General features: G+C 42.5%; 1 protein-coding gene across 5 annotated transcripts in view; it reads left to right on the top strand.

The window, feature by feature from the left end:
* Positions 8042-15230, top strand: part of GBE1 (1,4-alpha-glucan branching enzyme 1) — a 164507-nt gene continuing 157318 nt past the window's right edge. The window contains exon 1 of one of the 5 annotated variants that reach the window (XM_021402997.1): positions 8042-8215. In XM_021402997.1, coding sequence (XP_021258672.1) covers positions 8115-8215 — 101 coding nt within the window. In that variant the 5' untranslated portion in view covers positions 8042-8114. The remainder of the gene's footprint in view (positions 8216-15230) is intronic. The other 4 variants (XR_002440516.1, XM_021402973.1, XM_021402981.1 and 1 more) reach the window with 4 other exon arrangements.

Genomic DNA, 15230 nt, shown 5'->3' on the forward strand with positions numbered 1-15230 from the left:
ACAAACATCAAAAGTGTCTCACAAGAAAGTGTCTCAAAATGATATCATTTCTCAGGCTATTTTGGAGCACAGCACTTGCTGTTAATTAAAGCACTACAAGCAGTAAATTCCACACATACACAGCTTACTTCTTATCTAAGGTCATACCGTAAATCTTTGAGAAAAGTCAGCTACGCGCTACCAGGCATGCAATGTTTCCCAACAGGGCTAGAATGGTTTCAACCTACTAAAGCATTTATTTTTGGCCAGCACAAGACACAGGATTTAAATTTTTTATTTAAAATGTTTATTTAAAAATACAAAGAATGTGTAAGGTACTTTATAGTGCTAAGAAAGGGGTAAGAAATAAATAGACAGTCTTGTTTTTTCCACGTCTAATACATGTCACCGTTAGTCAGCTCTTTTAAATGTTAGCTATCTCAGATGACTAAAGACCAGATTGCTATTCACCATGACTGTCTTCTAGAGGTGTGATTGGACTAACAATTTGATTGTACAGATCATGTTCCTTGAGCACTGGAGGTTTCCTGTATAGGAGGAAAGTAGTTATAGTTCACAGGAATTAGGTGTATATACAAAACCAGTGAAAATGTGAGTACATTTTTTGAAATGACAATCAAATAATTAGAACACAAGAATGACTAACGTTTTGGCATTATGTAATTATATGAATGCAAAGAAATTTTTGGTGTGTACAGCTAAACGATGTGGTATTTTGAGTCAGATATGCATGTAATTTAAAGTAGGAAAAGCCAAAAAAAGCAAATAAAATCATATATGTAATACTTGCCCTTAAGCTCTGCAGAGGAATATTTTATGTACAGAGAATGACAGTTCTTGATTTAGAGACTGACTCAGCTCCCAGGATGGAATCCTTTGTGAGTTTTTCTTGTGCATGTGTTGAAACAGAAGACAACATAAGAGTTACTGAGGAGACAGCTGAAGGATCGCACAGGCCAAGAAGCAACAGATAATTTGTGAACTGTATGAGCATTTCAGTATTTTAAGTGTACAGCTGAAATGGAAAGCGGGAAAGAACAAACTTTACTAATAATTTGGATAACAATCTTATCAATGAAGAAATCTCTCTATTTGCATAAACCAATGCTTTTAACAGCAAAGGGTAAAAGAGCCAGACAAAGACTAACAGAAAAATATCGGTAGAGGATCTCAATGTGGTCTTTGAGACCAAGTTTTAATAGAGGAAGACTTTTTAAAGCATTTCTCCTTTATAGTGTATTAATATGGCTTTTATTTGACTACTACTGACCTGACTGACCAGATACAGAGAACTGTATTACATCTAAAGAAAAAGTTGATAAGTGGATGATATTAAAGCAAAAATGTACATCTAATATTAACTTTGCTTAGAACGCTGTGTTATAAGACTAAGTGGTGACACAAAGTAAATAGCAGATAGATTCCAGAGACTCAGGGCATCCACTGGTCCATGAATTGTCAGTCATCCTACCATTTATCTTACTGTAAATAGTTTGTATGCAGTATAACAAATGAATTTTGGCAGCTCAGGTGACTCAAGATCATTAATGACCTGAGGAAAGTAGAGAAACAGTAGCTAAATCATTCAGTGATCTGGCTGCAGCTCACTTTGGGCAAATCTCGTTTGGATAGGTGGCAGTCTTCGTTGTTGAAGTCAACTACTGAAAATCTGAGAGAATGAGAAAATGTGGCAGTCTGGCAAACTGACGCTAGGCAGACACTGGATGGAGGCCCAAAATTGCTTTAAAAACCTCTGATCATAGTCCTAGGTGATCAGAGATTTTTGTCTCTGCTCCCTTCCCCTGACTGAGCTGAACAGAGATTTTGTTTTTCTTATGGCTTACCTGTAAAGGACAAGGCCTTTGACAGAGGAAGAAAGGCACTGAGGACATGGTTCAGCGGGCATGGTGGTGATGGGATGACAGCTGGACTAGATGATCTTAGTGCTCTTTTCCAATCTTAACGATTCTATAATGCTGTGATTCTTAGAAAGGATAAAAACAAACCCAGTCCCCTGCTGGACATTCCCACTCTGCTCCTGGAAACATCTATCCATTTCTACTTTTTGGAAGAAATAGATGAGGTGAGGAAACAGGGTATTAAGCAGGGACTAAATCTTTGGGCTCCAGACTCTTTCAAAAGATCTAGCAACTGATTATTATGAGTGGATGTAGAACACTGTATGAGCTTAAGAAGGAAGACCAACATCTGAACAATTATACCACTATGATGATCATAAGCCAAAAGAAATAAGAGATGTATTAGAAGCAGAAGAAGTCAGGCTCTGTTTAATGTTTTGTGCACAGAAGCACAGTAGAAATTGACAAGCCTTGAATGTTTAAATACACATATGTATTTAAATAGCTATAGTGGATGACCTGAAGAGTATTTAATTTTAGAACCTGCAGATACCAGCACAACATGGAATGAACTAGGAGCTCGCATGAGGGAAGAAGTGATCTAGGACATTATAAATACTAAACAGAAAAATCAAAAATATCAAAGAGAGCAGGTGACTCAGAAGCTCTAATACTGCTATTTTTATCAGTATTTACACTCAAACATTCTTCTTTAGAAAATGTGGCAAAAGGAATATGACAAGGTAAGATGCAGCAGCAAAGCAATCCATGCATATATGCAGTGGTAGGAAATAGTGTAGCAAGAAAGCAGTTGAACCTAGCACAAAGATCCAGGAACAGTGAGGAAACTGGAGAAGATTCAATGTACTGGAACAGCATCTCCAACAAGGACTCTATTGGATTGCTAACTGAAGACTGACATAAGGAAAAAGGCAATTCATACCTCTCTGTTGCAGCCAAAAAGGCTTACACTTCATCTTTATAGACTCCAAATTACAATTTGATCATTGGGGAAGGCCTACTGTCCTGATGGAACCAAGGGACAATTGGAAAATGAAGAGCCTGGATGATGCCTGAGAAGAGAACATAATAAAGAATGAATGAATACGGGCACAAGCTGAGATCTGTACAGTTTAGAAGGTTATTCTGATTAAACAGACACGAAGAGAATGAAGTGCTAACAAAGAAGTTGAAATGTGAAAGCAGTGGAAACCAGAACTGGTATGAGAGCCCTGCTGTAGAAGCTGATCATGCAGAATGGGAGAAATATCTGCACATACTGGTTGGTTAAACTAAAATCAGGTATCCGATGTTTCTTGAGTGGAATTAGGAGATAGAATCCAACATCCCGGGAGAATTTTGAGAGGTTAACAAAAAACTCAAAGAGATAACAAAAAAGAAGGGCATTTGAAACTGAGAAACATCAATCCATAAATAATTCCAGTTGATCTGGGATAATGTTAACTCAGAAAACCCAAAATTTGTTTTTTATATATGATATATATACATTATATATATATATAAGGTGGACCTTTATAGGTCCTTGAATGTCTCCAACGATGGGGCATCCACCACCCCTTTGAGCAACCTGTTCCAGTGCCTCACCACCCATATTGTAAAAAACGTATTCCTTATGTCCAGTCTAAATCTCCCCTCTTTTAGTTTGAAACCATTTCCCCTTGTCCTATCACAACAGACCCTGCTAAAGAGTCTGTCCCCTTCTTTCTTACAGTACCCCTTCAGACACTGAGAGGCAGCTATCAAGTCTCCCCAGAGGCTTCTCTTCTCCAAGCTGAAGAGTCCCAGCTCTCTCAGCCTGTCCTCACAGGGGAGGTGTTCCATGAAGACACCAGATCATAGTAATACTTCAATAACATGAAAGCAAAAAGCAGCCATTAACTGCAGCTTTCATTGCTGCTAGAGTGTGATTTTGGTTCTGTATGCTAAGTGCAAATGGCATTCCTATCAAGAGCATTTTGTGGAATTTGACAACTCTGAAACGGGCTTTTTAGTAGTTTGGATTGCAGATTACTTTTGATCTTTAAAGATATGTTGTTACTTAAGGCTCTTGATACCGTAACAGGGAAGAGGTAAGACCTAAAAAGACAATCTCAATGAATAATACATTTCTTAAACTAACAGAAAAAAAAGCCAAAAAAACAAAACCCCCCAAACATAAACCAATTAAGGGATATACTAATGGATTTTTGGAATGTTTGCTGAAATTTTCAAGGTTATATCCTTTGTTCTTCGTAAGTAATTAACAGTTGAATCCTTATGAAAACCGCAAAACTATGTTTTAATTAAAGAACTCTGACACGTTGCTGAGATTCAGCAGCTGTGCAATGTTGTCCATTTTTCCTCCTTCTGCATCTCAGCAGAGCCTTGGAAAATTCAAAGACGGGGATAAAAAACTTGTTTAATCTCTACTGCCAATGTCTGAACTACCTGTAAAGACTATGTAGATTAGTGATAATTAAGAAATGTATTGGATGTTTGCAATACCCCCTTTATGCCTATACTGGAAGGAAAACTAGGTACACATCACCTTTGACAACTGCCCCTTCTGTCTCCCTGCAGGCTCCAGCTAACACCATGTGGTGGTCTCTGGCCAATCTGAGAGCCAGGATGGTGGGAAGAATTTGAACCACTGCTTCAAGAAAGGAACCTTGTTCCTACAGTTCAGCATCTCTGTCTACTTTTGGAAGTAAGAGCAACATATTAGAAAATGAAAATGGTAGCGCATTACATGAATAGTCAGTTCTTGAATGTTCTTCAATCCAAAACTTTGATTTCTTTTAGAACTTTGTACGGAAACTATTATAAGAATTGAGACTATTTAGTTGTTGCATAGCACTGCTATGCAACATTTTAAAGTATACATGATTTAATCATGAACATCCTTTGAAAGACTAATTTAGAGTGGATTGATATACTCCATCCTCAGTGGTAACTGGGTGCCAGACACATGCCCACCACTCCTTTAGTAGATCCATTATTGTCTACCAAAAGAGCAGTTATTACCATCCAACCCCTTCTTCCTATCTCTACCAGCAGCAGCAGCTGCTATCTTTGTATGGATGTCAGACAAATACACAAAGAAGCATTCATCTACTGTTACAACGTTTATTGTTTCGAGTGCCCTTTTTGCCTCTAGGTAGAAGACTAAATGGCAATGTCCTGAGAGCCAAATTCAGCCTTAGAGTCTCAGCCAGATCGTGTTGTAATAGATGATCGCAGTAATATATGCCTTTGTGTCTTTGAGCAGGCAGATAAAATCACACCTCAGTTGTAAACTTGAATGTGAACGGATACAAATTGAATGGTTATCAATTTCCCAATTCACAAGGTATTAAATATAGCACTTGGGGCTACTTGAAGAATTTAACTTCCTGACATTCAAGGATGCTTGGATACGAGTCTGGATACTGTGTTATTTCTGCTCACAATCTCGCAAACAAAGGTTAAGAAAGGGTCTCTGTCTCCAGGGAGCTAAAAGTCACAGCAATATTCCTAGTGTTTACATAAATTGCTAATACCAATTTATAAATTTCTCTCTTGTGTCTAGGCCAAATAGCTAATAATGGTGCTCTGAACCTGTTGAGCTTTCTGATAATTAAGAAAACCAAACAGACTGTGCTGAAAATGAGGCTCCTGTTTCCTATGGTAGTGTATTCAAAGACTGCAGGGATTTCCCCCCTCCTTCCTCTTCAGCAGCAGGCATCCTCTCCGTTACAGCTGGAAGCCTCAAAGAGCAGTGCAGGTAAAACGCCAGCTATTGTGAAAAACAAGTTCCTGGCTCTTGATTAACAGCTGGATTTTCTCCTCTTTTAGCTTGCCCAACCAGATAACTATGGGAATGGCAGTGACAGTTTGCAAAAGAAAACATAATGTGCATAGCATGATGTCAGAAATAAGATGATAGAGTTACTAAACTTTGGTTTAACACAGACAAAGGAATCACTGCTGCACAGGTAGTTTTGAGGCATATAGGTACCACTAAAAACAGGTTTTCAGTCCCGACTGAGACTGAAGAAATGGTAGACACTGGGGGAAAAAAAAAAACAAACAATAAAAGAAATCCTGATCTATTCTAAGCTGGTTACAATAGGCAGTTCTGCTATATCATAGATGCCATTTCACAAAACAAACAGAAACTGCTCAGGTCTTCCAATGGGGCAAGTTATGTAACAATTTCACAGAATCCTAGAATTGTTTGAGTTTAAGGGGCCTTTCAAGGTCATCTAGTCCAACTCCCTGTAATGAACAGGGACGCCTACAGCTAGATCAGGCTGCTCAGAGCCCCGTCCAGCCTAAACCTTGAATGTCTCCAGGGATGGGGCTGCCACCACCTCTTTGACCAATCAGTTACAGTGCCTCACCATGCTTATTGTAAAAAACTGTTCTTATATGCAGTCTAAGTCTCCACTCTTTTACTTTGAAATAATTTCCACTCATCTTACCACAACAGACCCTGCTAAAGGGTTACTTCTAAAGGGTCTGTCCCATTCTCACAGCCCCCCCTTTAGATACTCAAAGGCCGCTCTCAGGTCTCCCCAGAGCGTTCTCTTCTCTAGGCTGAACAGCCCCAGCTCTCTCAGCCTGCCCTCACAGGTGACGTGTTCCATTCCTTGGATAACGTCTGTGGCTCTCCTCTGGTTGCGCTCCTACAGGTCCACGTCTTTCTTGTACTGAGGACTCCACATCTGGACACACTACTCCAGGTTAAGATCTCAGCAGTGTAGAGCAGAAGGGCAGGAACACCTCCCTCGACCAGCTGACCATGCTTCTTTTGATGCAGCCCAGGATACAGTTGGCTTTCTGGGTTGCAAGGGCCCACTGCTGGCTCATGTCCAGCTTCCCATCCACCAGAACCCCCACATCCTTTTCTGCAAGGCTGTGCTCCACCCCTTCACCACCATCTTGTACTGATAGCGGGGGTTGCCTTGACCCAGGTGCAAGACCTTGCTCTTACCTTTGTTGAACCTCATGACACTGACTTGGGTCCACTGCTCAAGGCTGTCTAGGTCCCTCTTGGATGGCATCCTGTCCCTCTGGTGTATTGACTGCACCACACAGCTTGGCATCTTCCGCAAATTTGCTGAGAGTGCATTCCATCCCATTGTTGACGTCATGGATGAAGATATTAAACAGCACTGATCCCAGTTCTGACCCCTGAGGGACACCACTCACCACTGATCTCCATCCAGACACTGAGCCATTTTGTACTCATTCTTAGGACAGAGAGCAGTTTTTGTTCTCCGTAAGGAAAAAGGACAAAAGTACTTGGGTTTTTTCATGTGAAGTTATAAATTGCTGCAAGGAAGGAAATATAGTGTAGTTAAATGCATAGTGTTTGACGAAACAAATAATTTTGAAAACTGTCACTGCAGCCAGTTTTTGGAGAAGCTATAAATGAACTGCTGCAGTTTGTTACAGGCTGTGCTGTCCCCTGGCAGCAGGATAGGAAGCCACTCTAAATCCAGAGGAAGCCAAGGCAGGGGAGATGAGTTACAAACCAAGGACAGAAATCTTGGAGATGGTTGTGGAAGCAATGTCAAGTATCCTAGTGCTGGAAAGTTTATAACCTGTGGCTAAAAAGTATTCAAAAGAGGCCTCTAAATACACGTTGTCAGTGTAACAAAACAATACTGCTGTACGTTAAAAAAGTGCTGGATGTTGGCCTACAGCCATGGTCAGGCTGGTGAGGAGTTGCCCTGGATATCTGGAGGCCTATCCAAAAATGAGACACGCTGATTGATACCCTGTCCCTAGTAATCTATTTGTGCTATTCAACATTTACAGCTGCCTCAGGATCCGCTGAACTCACCCTACTTTAAGCCTCCTCTGGCCCTCGAGAAGCAACACTCCGCCGAACACACGCAGCGTTTATGAGAGGTCACAATGCCGTCAGAGCCGGCGAGCTGCCCAGCGCCCTGCTGAGCGGCGGAGGAACCTATCGCAGCACTCGCACCCCGTGCCCCTTCAGGTAGCCCGGGTGTCGCGGCCAGGACCACACGCAGCCCCGGCCTTCCACCCCGCCCAAGGCCGCGAGACACACGGCGGGCGGGGAGAGGCGGGGAGAGGCGGCGGAGGCGGGCAGCTCCCGGTGCTGCCCCTGCCGGTGGGCGGCGCCGGGCGGTGAGAGGCAGTGGGCGCCTCGCCCGCCCGCCCACCCCGCGCCGAGACCCCCCCCACCCCCCGCCCGGAGCTATATAGCGGCCGTGCCTGGCGCCGCCGACCCGTGGCGGCAAGATGGCCGTCTCCGGCACGCAGGGCCCGGAGGCACCCAAGCTGCCGGAGCTGCTGGAGCGGGACCCCTACCTGGCCCCCTTCGAGCGGGACTTCCAGCGCAGGTACGGGGCCCGGCGTGGCGGCGGACCGGACCTGCGCGGCGAGCTGCGGGCGGGCGAGCGCGCGGAAGCCACCCGCCTCCGGGGGCGCCGGATCGGGCGGGGGGCGGTGGCTGCACCCCCTCCCTCCCCTCCCCGCGGAGGTGGGCTGTCCCTGCGCCGGCGCGGCTCCGCTTCCGGCCCCGGCGAGGGCAAGGCGTTTCGTGCCGTTCTGACGGCGGTGCCGCCTCTCGGAACGGGCAGGGGACGCTGCGCGGGTGCCCCAAGCGATGCGGGCGGCTGGGCCGGGCCGGGCCGTCCCGGCACCTGTGGCCTCTCTGGCGACCTCAGCGTGGTTTCTGGCGTCTTGCCTGTTCCTCCTGGGACCGCCTGAAAGCGGCAGCGCTTCTCCACGCACCCGGGGCGGGGAGGGTTCGTTCGCGAGCTCCTGTTCGTTGGGGGCGGGGAACAAACGTGTTCTGCGGTTGTGGACGTAGTTAGCAGGGCCGCTGTTACTAATCAAACGTTTTAGCAGTCCAGCTGTGGTAACCTGTAAATAAATTTCGTCTGGGTCTCTTCTTTCTGGTGTATTCCTTCGTTCCAGCTCAGGTGTTGGTCAGGCTTGCAGCAGACAGAGCGCCATGCTGGTGCAGGTCGTCCCGCAAGTGTCCCTGTTGCCTTTTCCCGTCCTGCTCCTGCCCCGCCGCCACTAAATCCCCAGCGGCAGCTTCCGTGTGAGACTTTGGGGCTTCCCTGCTACACCGCGATGCTTTCCATTTCGTTAGCAGTCCCCTAATAATCAAAAGTATGATACTAACTAACGGCCTGTGTCCTCAAAGTTTGGAAAAATATTATGTATATGTGGCGGAGAGGCAGTAGGTTTTTTCTTTTTTTTTTTTCCTCCTTGCTGTGTTACAAATAGCACGTTTGGTTTAGGGCTGCTAGGTGTCCTGTTGGCTTCTGGCAGAGTAGGGGCATGGCTAGGTCTAGTACAATGGGATTAAGAATTGAGTAATCTGCTTAGTTAGCTTATAGCGCACTTTCTCCAACTGTAATCTCTTAATGATAGAATAACCGAGTGTTTTAAACAGAAGTTTGCCAGGAATCACTGCTTACAGCAGTGCTGTAAGGCACCTGATTCGGCCACCATACGATGCTTGTTTGTAGGAAGTAATGACTAGGCAGATCTGACTTAATAAAACCGCTCATTAAAACAATTTGGAAGCCCAGATGCACCTGCCGTCTAAGTGGCACATTGTGGAGAGCAGTGTTTTTGCGTGATTGTACTGAACACAGTGAGTTTGCAGAACTGTTGTGTTGCTTTTAGGTTCATCAGTCTTGCACACAGAACTTCAGATGATTCTGTTTGTCTATTCTCTTTCTGTCTTCTGGCCCTCAAGCCATTCTTTAACGATAAAATTATTGTGGAAATCTGTAAACTCATTTTTTTTTTTTGAAAGAGAAACAATTTCTGTGATAGCCGAAGTGTCATAGTAAAACTAAGTGATAAACTAAGTGTCTTGCTCAAAGCCCAGTCAGTCCAGCTGTTCACACTATGGGAGAGAATGCCTAGGGGAAAGGAGGCAGACTGAAATGCCTGTTGGTGCCCATGCAATACTCATCTCAGCTCCATGAACTGTGATTCAGGGTGTATTTAATAGCTCCAGGTGTGCTTTTTATCAAGAGCTCTTGCATCAAGAATGCTGGGGAGAAAGGAGTTTCCTAGCCTAATTGCTACTTGTGTGAAGAACTGGTTCCTTGTAGTATCCTGGAGCTCCAGTTTGTTAGTTTCACTCTCTGCTCTCAGGTTCTTGTGCTGAAAGAAGTGAACAACTCTGCTCAGTTCTGCTGTGTCTTAAGATCCTGAGCAATGTGTAACTTCATAATCTTTGTTTCATGCTGAGGAATCCTAATATGTTCAAATGGTTATTACAAAGGTGTCCTATGTGTGTGCACCATGTTTTCTGTGACTTTCCCTTGTGAGATGGAAATTAGGACTGAAAACAGTCCTTGAGTTGCATACTGTATGGATTATTACTATGGCTAATACTATGGGTTAATACAGTTACATAATGATACTGTACTCTTGTAACTAATCCTTCATGTAAAAATGTGAGGAAAAATAAAACCTGGCAAGCTGTCTAGAGGCAGAAATGTATTTACCTTCGAAGCTTCAACTGTATGTACAAAATGAAGTTGCACGTAGTCTTGAATCCTACTGACACTACATTTTTATGCCTCTAAAAGGATAGCAGTTATTTTAAGTGGCTACTTAAATTTTGATCCTGCATTTGTGGGGCATGTCATTGAGAAAATCAGTGGGTTGGATATATCCCAAATAGTGTAGGAAAGGTGGTGATGAGGCAGCTAGGAGTTTGTGCTGTTAAGCAACTCTATTAGTTGATCAACTGCTAACTGCTCACCTCCTGATCATAGCTAGGGTGGGAGGGCCGATACCTAGTGTGTATTGTGGAAATAGCAATCCTTCCAGCATAGGAAAATTGTGTGGAAATGATACAACTTGACTCCTAAATGGTGAAGTTCATTATTCCTCGTGAACCAAGTGGCTGGCCTTCCTACATGTGCTGCTGTTTCCACCACTTCTGCTCCCCAGTGGTGGTATTTTCCACTTGAACAGTTTAAACAACAATAATACAGGTAGCTTTCCAGTTCACGGGGTTGAGTTGTTCCTGGCAAAGAGGGCAAGGCAGATGTGCAGGAAGTGAAAATACCCAAAGAGTTTTTCTTGCTTGGGTTAGGAAAGCCAGAAGTGAAACAGACTTGATGAAATGCAGTGTGTGTGAGTACTTTTTTGTGTAGTAGTCTAAATTTCTTTATGAAGTGTACAGTGATGTTGTATTCAATGTTAAAAAAGTAACTGATGGGAAATCTTGTGGCTTACAGCTATCTATGTATAACCTAGAGAAATAAAAACTGGAGATTTTGACAGGATTAAGGATTAAAAAAAGCAAACCACATGTTTCTCAAACATGTTTGTGGAGATGTGTTTGTTTTTTTTTACTGTGTTTTGTGCAAGAACACATAAAAATAGTCCTTCCTTTGCCTCCCTTACTAACAGAAGAAGGGAGGGGAAATAAAGGATTCGAGCTCTATTCCTGGCTGTGACGTCAGCAAGCTGTTGACTCACCCCTTGGGCTTGAGTCTGCCTGCTGTTTATCCATAGTATCATCTTAGCATGGCTTATTGCTAGTGGAAAATTTCATAACTTTTTCTTCATGGTTGTTAAGACACACAGTTAACTTCATAATGATGGCTTATTCTCCTACTCAAAACAGGGCTATTTCTGGTGGTGGATCCTGTTGTGCTGTATTTCTGAAGATGCATTTCTGCAACCTCCTTGGGCAGCTTGTCCCAGTGTTTGGCTACCCTGACTAAATATTTCTGTCTTAATTCTGTAACTTCCCTTGCTGCATTTTTGTCTTTTGTCTCAGCTCTCTTTCTGTGTACTGTGGGGATGAGCTTTGGGCCATTCTTTTCTCCTGACATTTCCCTTTCTGCCTGTCCCTTTGGTAGCTGGGGACTGTAAGTTAACATCTGTCACCCACACCTCCCCAGGGTTAGCATTTTCTTCTCTAGTCAGAAGAAATCAGCTCTCAGGGTCCCGAAATAGCTGCCTAGCATGACTTTTAAGATTGTACCTGTATAATTCAAGTGATCTTAGGTGATATTTTAATTTTTCACATCTTCTTGGACATGAATCATAGAATCATTAAGGTTGGACTAAGATCATCTAGTCCAACCACTCATCACCACCGTGTCCCCTAACCATGTCTCTCAGTGCCACGTCTGCCCTTTTCTTGAGCACCTCTAGAGTCTGTGACTCCATCACCTCCCTGAGTAGCTTGTTCCAATGCCTCGCCGTTATTTCTGAGAAGAAATTTTTCCTAATATCTGACTGTGAAGATCATTGCTAAAAGAGATGTCTTCTGCTTATGTAATGTGTTCTGCCCCTGAATTTTTTCAAGCTGTTATGGCAGTTAAATGAAATGAGGCCAATCATGGGTGGTACAGCTAGGATAAGTTGTATTTCTTACACAATTTTGCCATTTAGATGTCTGCAGCAAGTACATAGTCTTGATATCATTGCTCTTTTGTTTAAGTAGGAGATACGTTATTTGAGTTTGAGAGGGCTTTAAGTTCTGATTAGAAGACGTTGTCAAAGCTATCTGCTAGGGTTTTGCTTTAAGTTCTTGGCAGTGAAGTCTGATCAAGCCTTGATGTTACAAGCTGTAAGCTGATGTTGCTGAATTCTTCCCCTTTCAAGCTATGTTCTCCCACTTCAGTAGTCTACAGTCTTTAAACTAGTGTTCTGCAGTGTTTCTCGGGTGACCTCATCAAAATTTTTATTACCAAGTGCTGTTTGCTCTTGCATTCAGAACTGTTTATAGCTAGTTCTACTTGAATGTAACTTGCTATTTCTTGCTTAATCACTGCCATATGTAAGTAGTTCGAAATAAAAAGGAAAAGCATTTAAAATAAACGAGGATACATCCTACTGTGTAGGGGGTCACCACAGCCTTGGACACTTGCATGGGGGGGCTTCCAGTGAACACAACTGGTCTTTGCAACTCTTTACAAAAAGCCATTCTGCAAATGTTACCTTTCTCGTGTTTGTCTTCCAGGCTTTGCTTCTTTTTTACTTTGAGATAAGAAAGGGGGGAAAAAAATGTCTATCAGAACTATCAATTAATACCCGTTTAGTAACAGATTACAAGTAGGCTCTCTGTGCCCCTCCATCAGAGACTGGATGCTTTAACTGTTCCAGCTTGCCCTAGTATGTGGGTCAAAAATCTCTACTGACTCTAATATCCCAAATCTTGCTACATGAACACGCATCTGTGAAACATGGAAGTGTTACAAAACACTTTGTTTCACGGTCTGGGTGCTTCTATAAGAACTTAGTGCTTCTGTGAAGGGGAGCTACCTAAAACGTGATCCCAGGGCCTTGCTAAGTCATCAGCCTGGAGTATGGGCTACCTTGGTTTGTTTTTTTCCATCATGCATGGTCATTGCATTGCAAGCAGTGTTTCAGGGTAAGGCAAATAGAAATCTGTAATTCCTCATTTCTGCAAGTAACCTGAATTTGGCCCTGAGTTGTGTGGGGATGTTTTGTTAGGGAGGAGAGGAATCCTTTCAGTATATGTAGTGAGCCCTTCAGCTTGACCTAAAGACATTCGGTTTAACAGTTGAAACCAGAATCTACTTTTTATTTAAAAAAAAAAAAAAAAGCTAATAGAAAAAACCCCAAGTGATAGTCTTTGCATAGGATACCACTGCTCTAAATTGTTTGACCATCTGTGATATGTTTTCCCACAAGTATTTTGTTAACTCCCTAGTGTTATTTAGTCTAAAGACTTTGTATAATTTAGTATGTATTTTTAGTCTTTTTACCTCTTAGTACATAATTGGCTCAATTAAAACCATTAATGCCTGCGGTGTAATTGCGTTTTATGGAGTTACAAACTAGAATCAGAAAGTGCTGCCCATTAGAATTTTCTGTTGTTACAGCATGCATGGCTTATTATATTTTACCAGCCCATGCAATGGTCTCTGTGTCTGCTAACTATATAGTCCTCATTGAAAGATTATTATTTAATAGTTCAATTTATACAGTAAACAAGTAAAAGTGTATTGCTGCACAGCTTTAGTCTTTATCTTGACTAAAGCTTCAAAAAAGACATTGGTTTGTTCAGCTAGATGAAACACCTGCCGTAGTGCTTGGTCATAGGCAAGGGTTGTGAGAGAAAGGGAATGTCCCAATTCTTTTAAAGCGTTGACGAGTTTCTGGTCAAGAAGACTGGATCTACGTGGTAGCTTTAGTAGCTGGATCAGTTAAGAAGGTATAGGTCTCTGGTTGTGTTTCTTGATTTCTTCACAAGGGAAATACTTGCCATTCTCCCCTTGCATCTATCTACTATCAGGTGATGGCTGCTTTATTATGGTTTTGTCAGTTTCTTTCTACTTTCAGAGTAGTGTGTACTCAAAGTATTGAAAATGAAAAAGTATAAAAATAGGTTTGATAGCACTGAGTGGGAAGGCATCCGTTGGGGTCCAGTAAGGTAATTATGGCTGAAAGAGTGACTCAGATAGCATCCTAGTCATGGATAATAGTGGGAGTGAGGTGGAAATCTGGATAAGCTCTGTCACGGAATTTACACGATGACTGTGTGCCTTCTCTGATGGGATTGATGATGCTAACTCTGAAAAAATTGGTTTGCCACCTCTATTTTCTCATAGTCCGCTGTATTGGCTGCAAAACTAAATGTCATATGTTGCTGTCTTTTTTCTTTTTTCTTCTGGTATCCCCTGAGTACAGCAGTCTTCTGTTGAACTAGTCAGAAGGATTTCAGAGCTGTGCAGAAAACAATAGTTGTCATCTTATAGTGGAGTATATGCTTCTGCATTATAATACTCCAGAATCATTTTTTGCATTAGAATTAATAACCCTGACAAGCTTAACTGATTGCATCAATGATGGCCGTGACTTCTAAGCCTGCGAGGGGGAATACCTGGTGTTGTACAACTTTGCAGTGCAGTGGAGTTTACTTTACCAGTTGTAGAAAACTGCTGTGATGTGAACTGAAACACAAGTGTAATCTAAATGGTTTAGAAGAGAAAGTTTAGTAAACTGAAACCAGAAGTAGGGCCGTTGGATTAATTAGTATTTTTAAAGAGCTGGGATGAGAATAACATGGGTAAGAGTCACAAATCTAGGTCTTAATATTATTGACTAAAACTAGAACTTGAGAGATTACTGGAGGAAATTCTGTGCTAAATTGATGTTAGGAAATTGTTCATGCCATTAGGCTTAGAGCTAGAATTGATACACTGGCTCCTACTGACCACAAAACCAAGTGTATGGTTGGACAGTACAATGCCTTGTAGCCATAGTTGGTACCAAAAGATTCAAGCTGCCTATTGGCTTAATAGCTGCTAGGTTTAGAAAAAGCCAGGAGAGAATTAGGTTATAAATACTGAATTTTGTTAGTAGGGCAGTTGCCTCTGTATTTTAATTACA

Source organism: Numida meleagris, chromosome 1, assembly GCF_002078875.1.
Source record: "Numida meleagris isolate 19003 breed g44 Domestic line chromosome 1, NumMel1.0, whole genome shotgun sequence".
NCBI classification, from domain to species: domain Eukaryota; kingdom Metazoa; phylum Chordata; class Aves; order Galliformes; family Numididae; genus Numida; species Numida meleagris.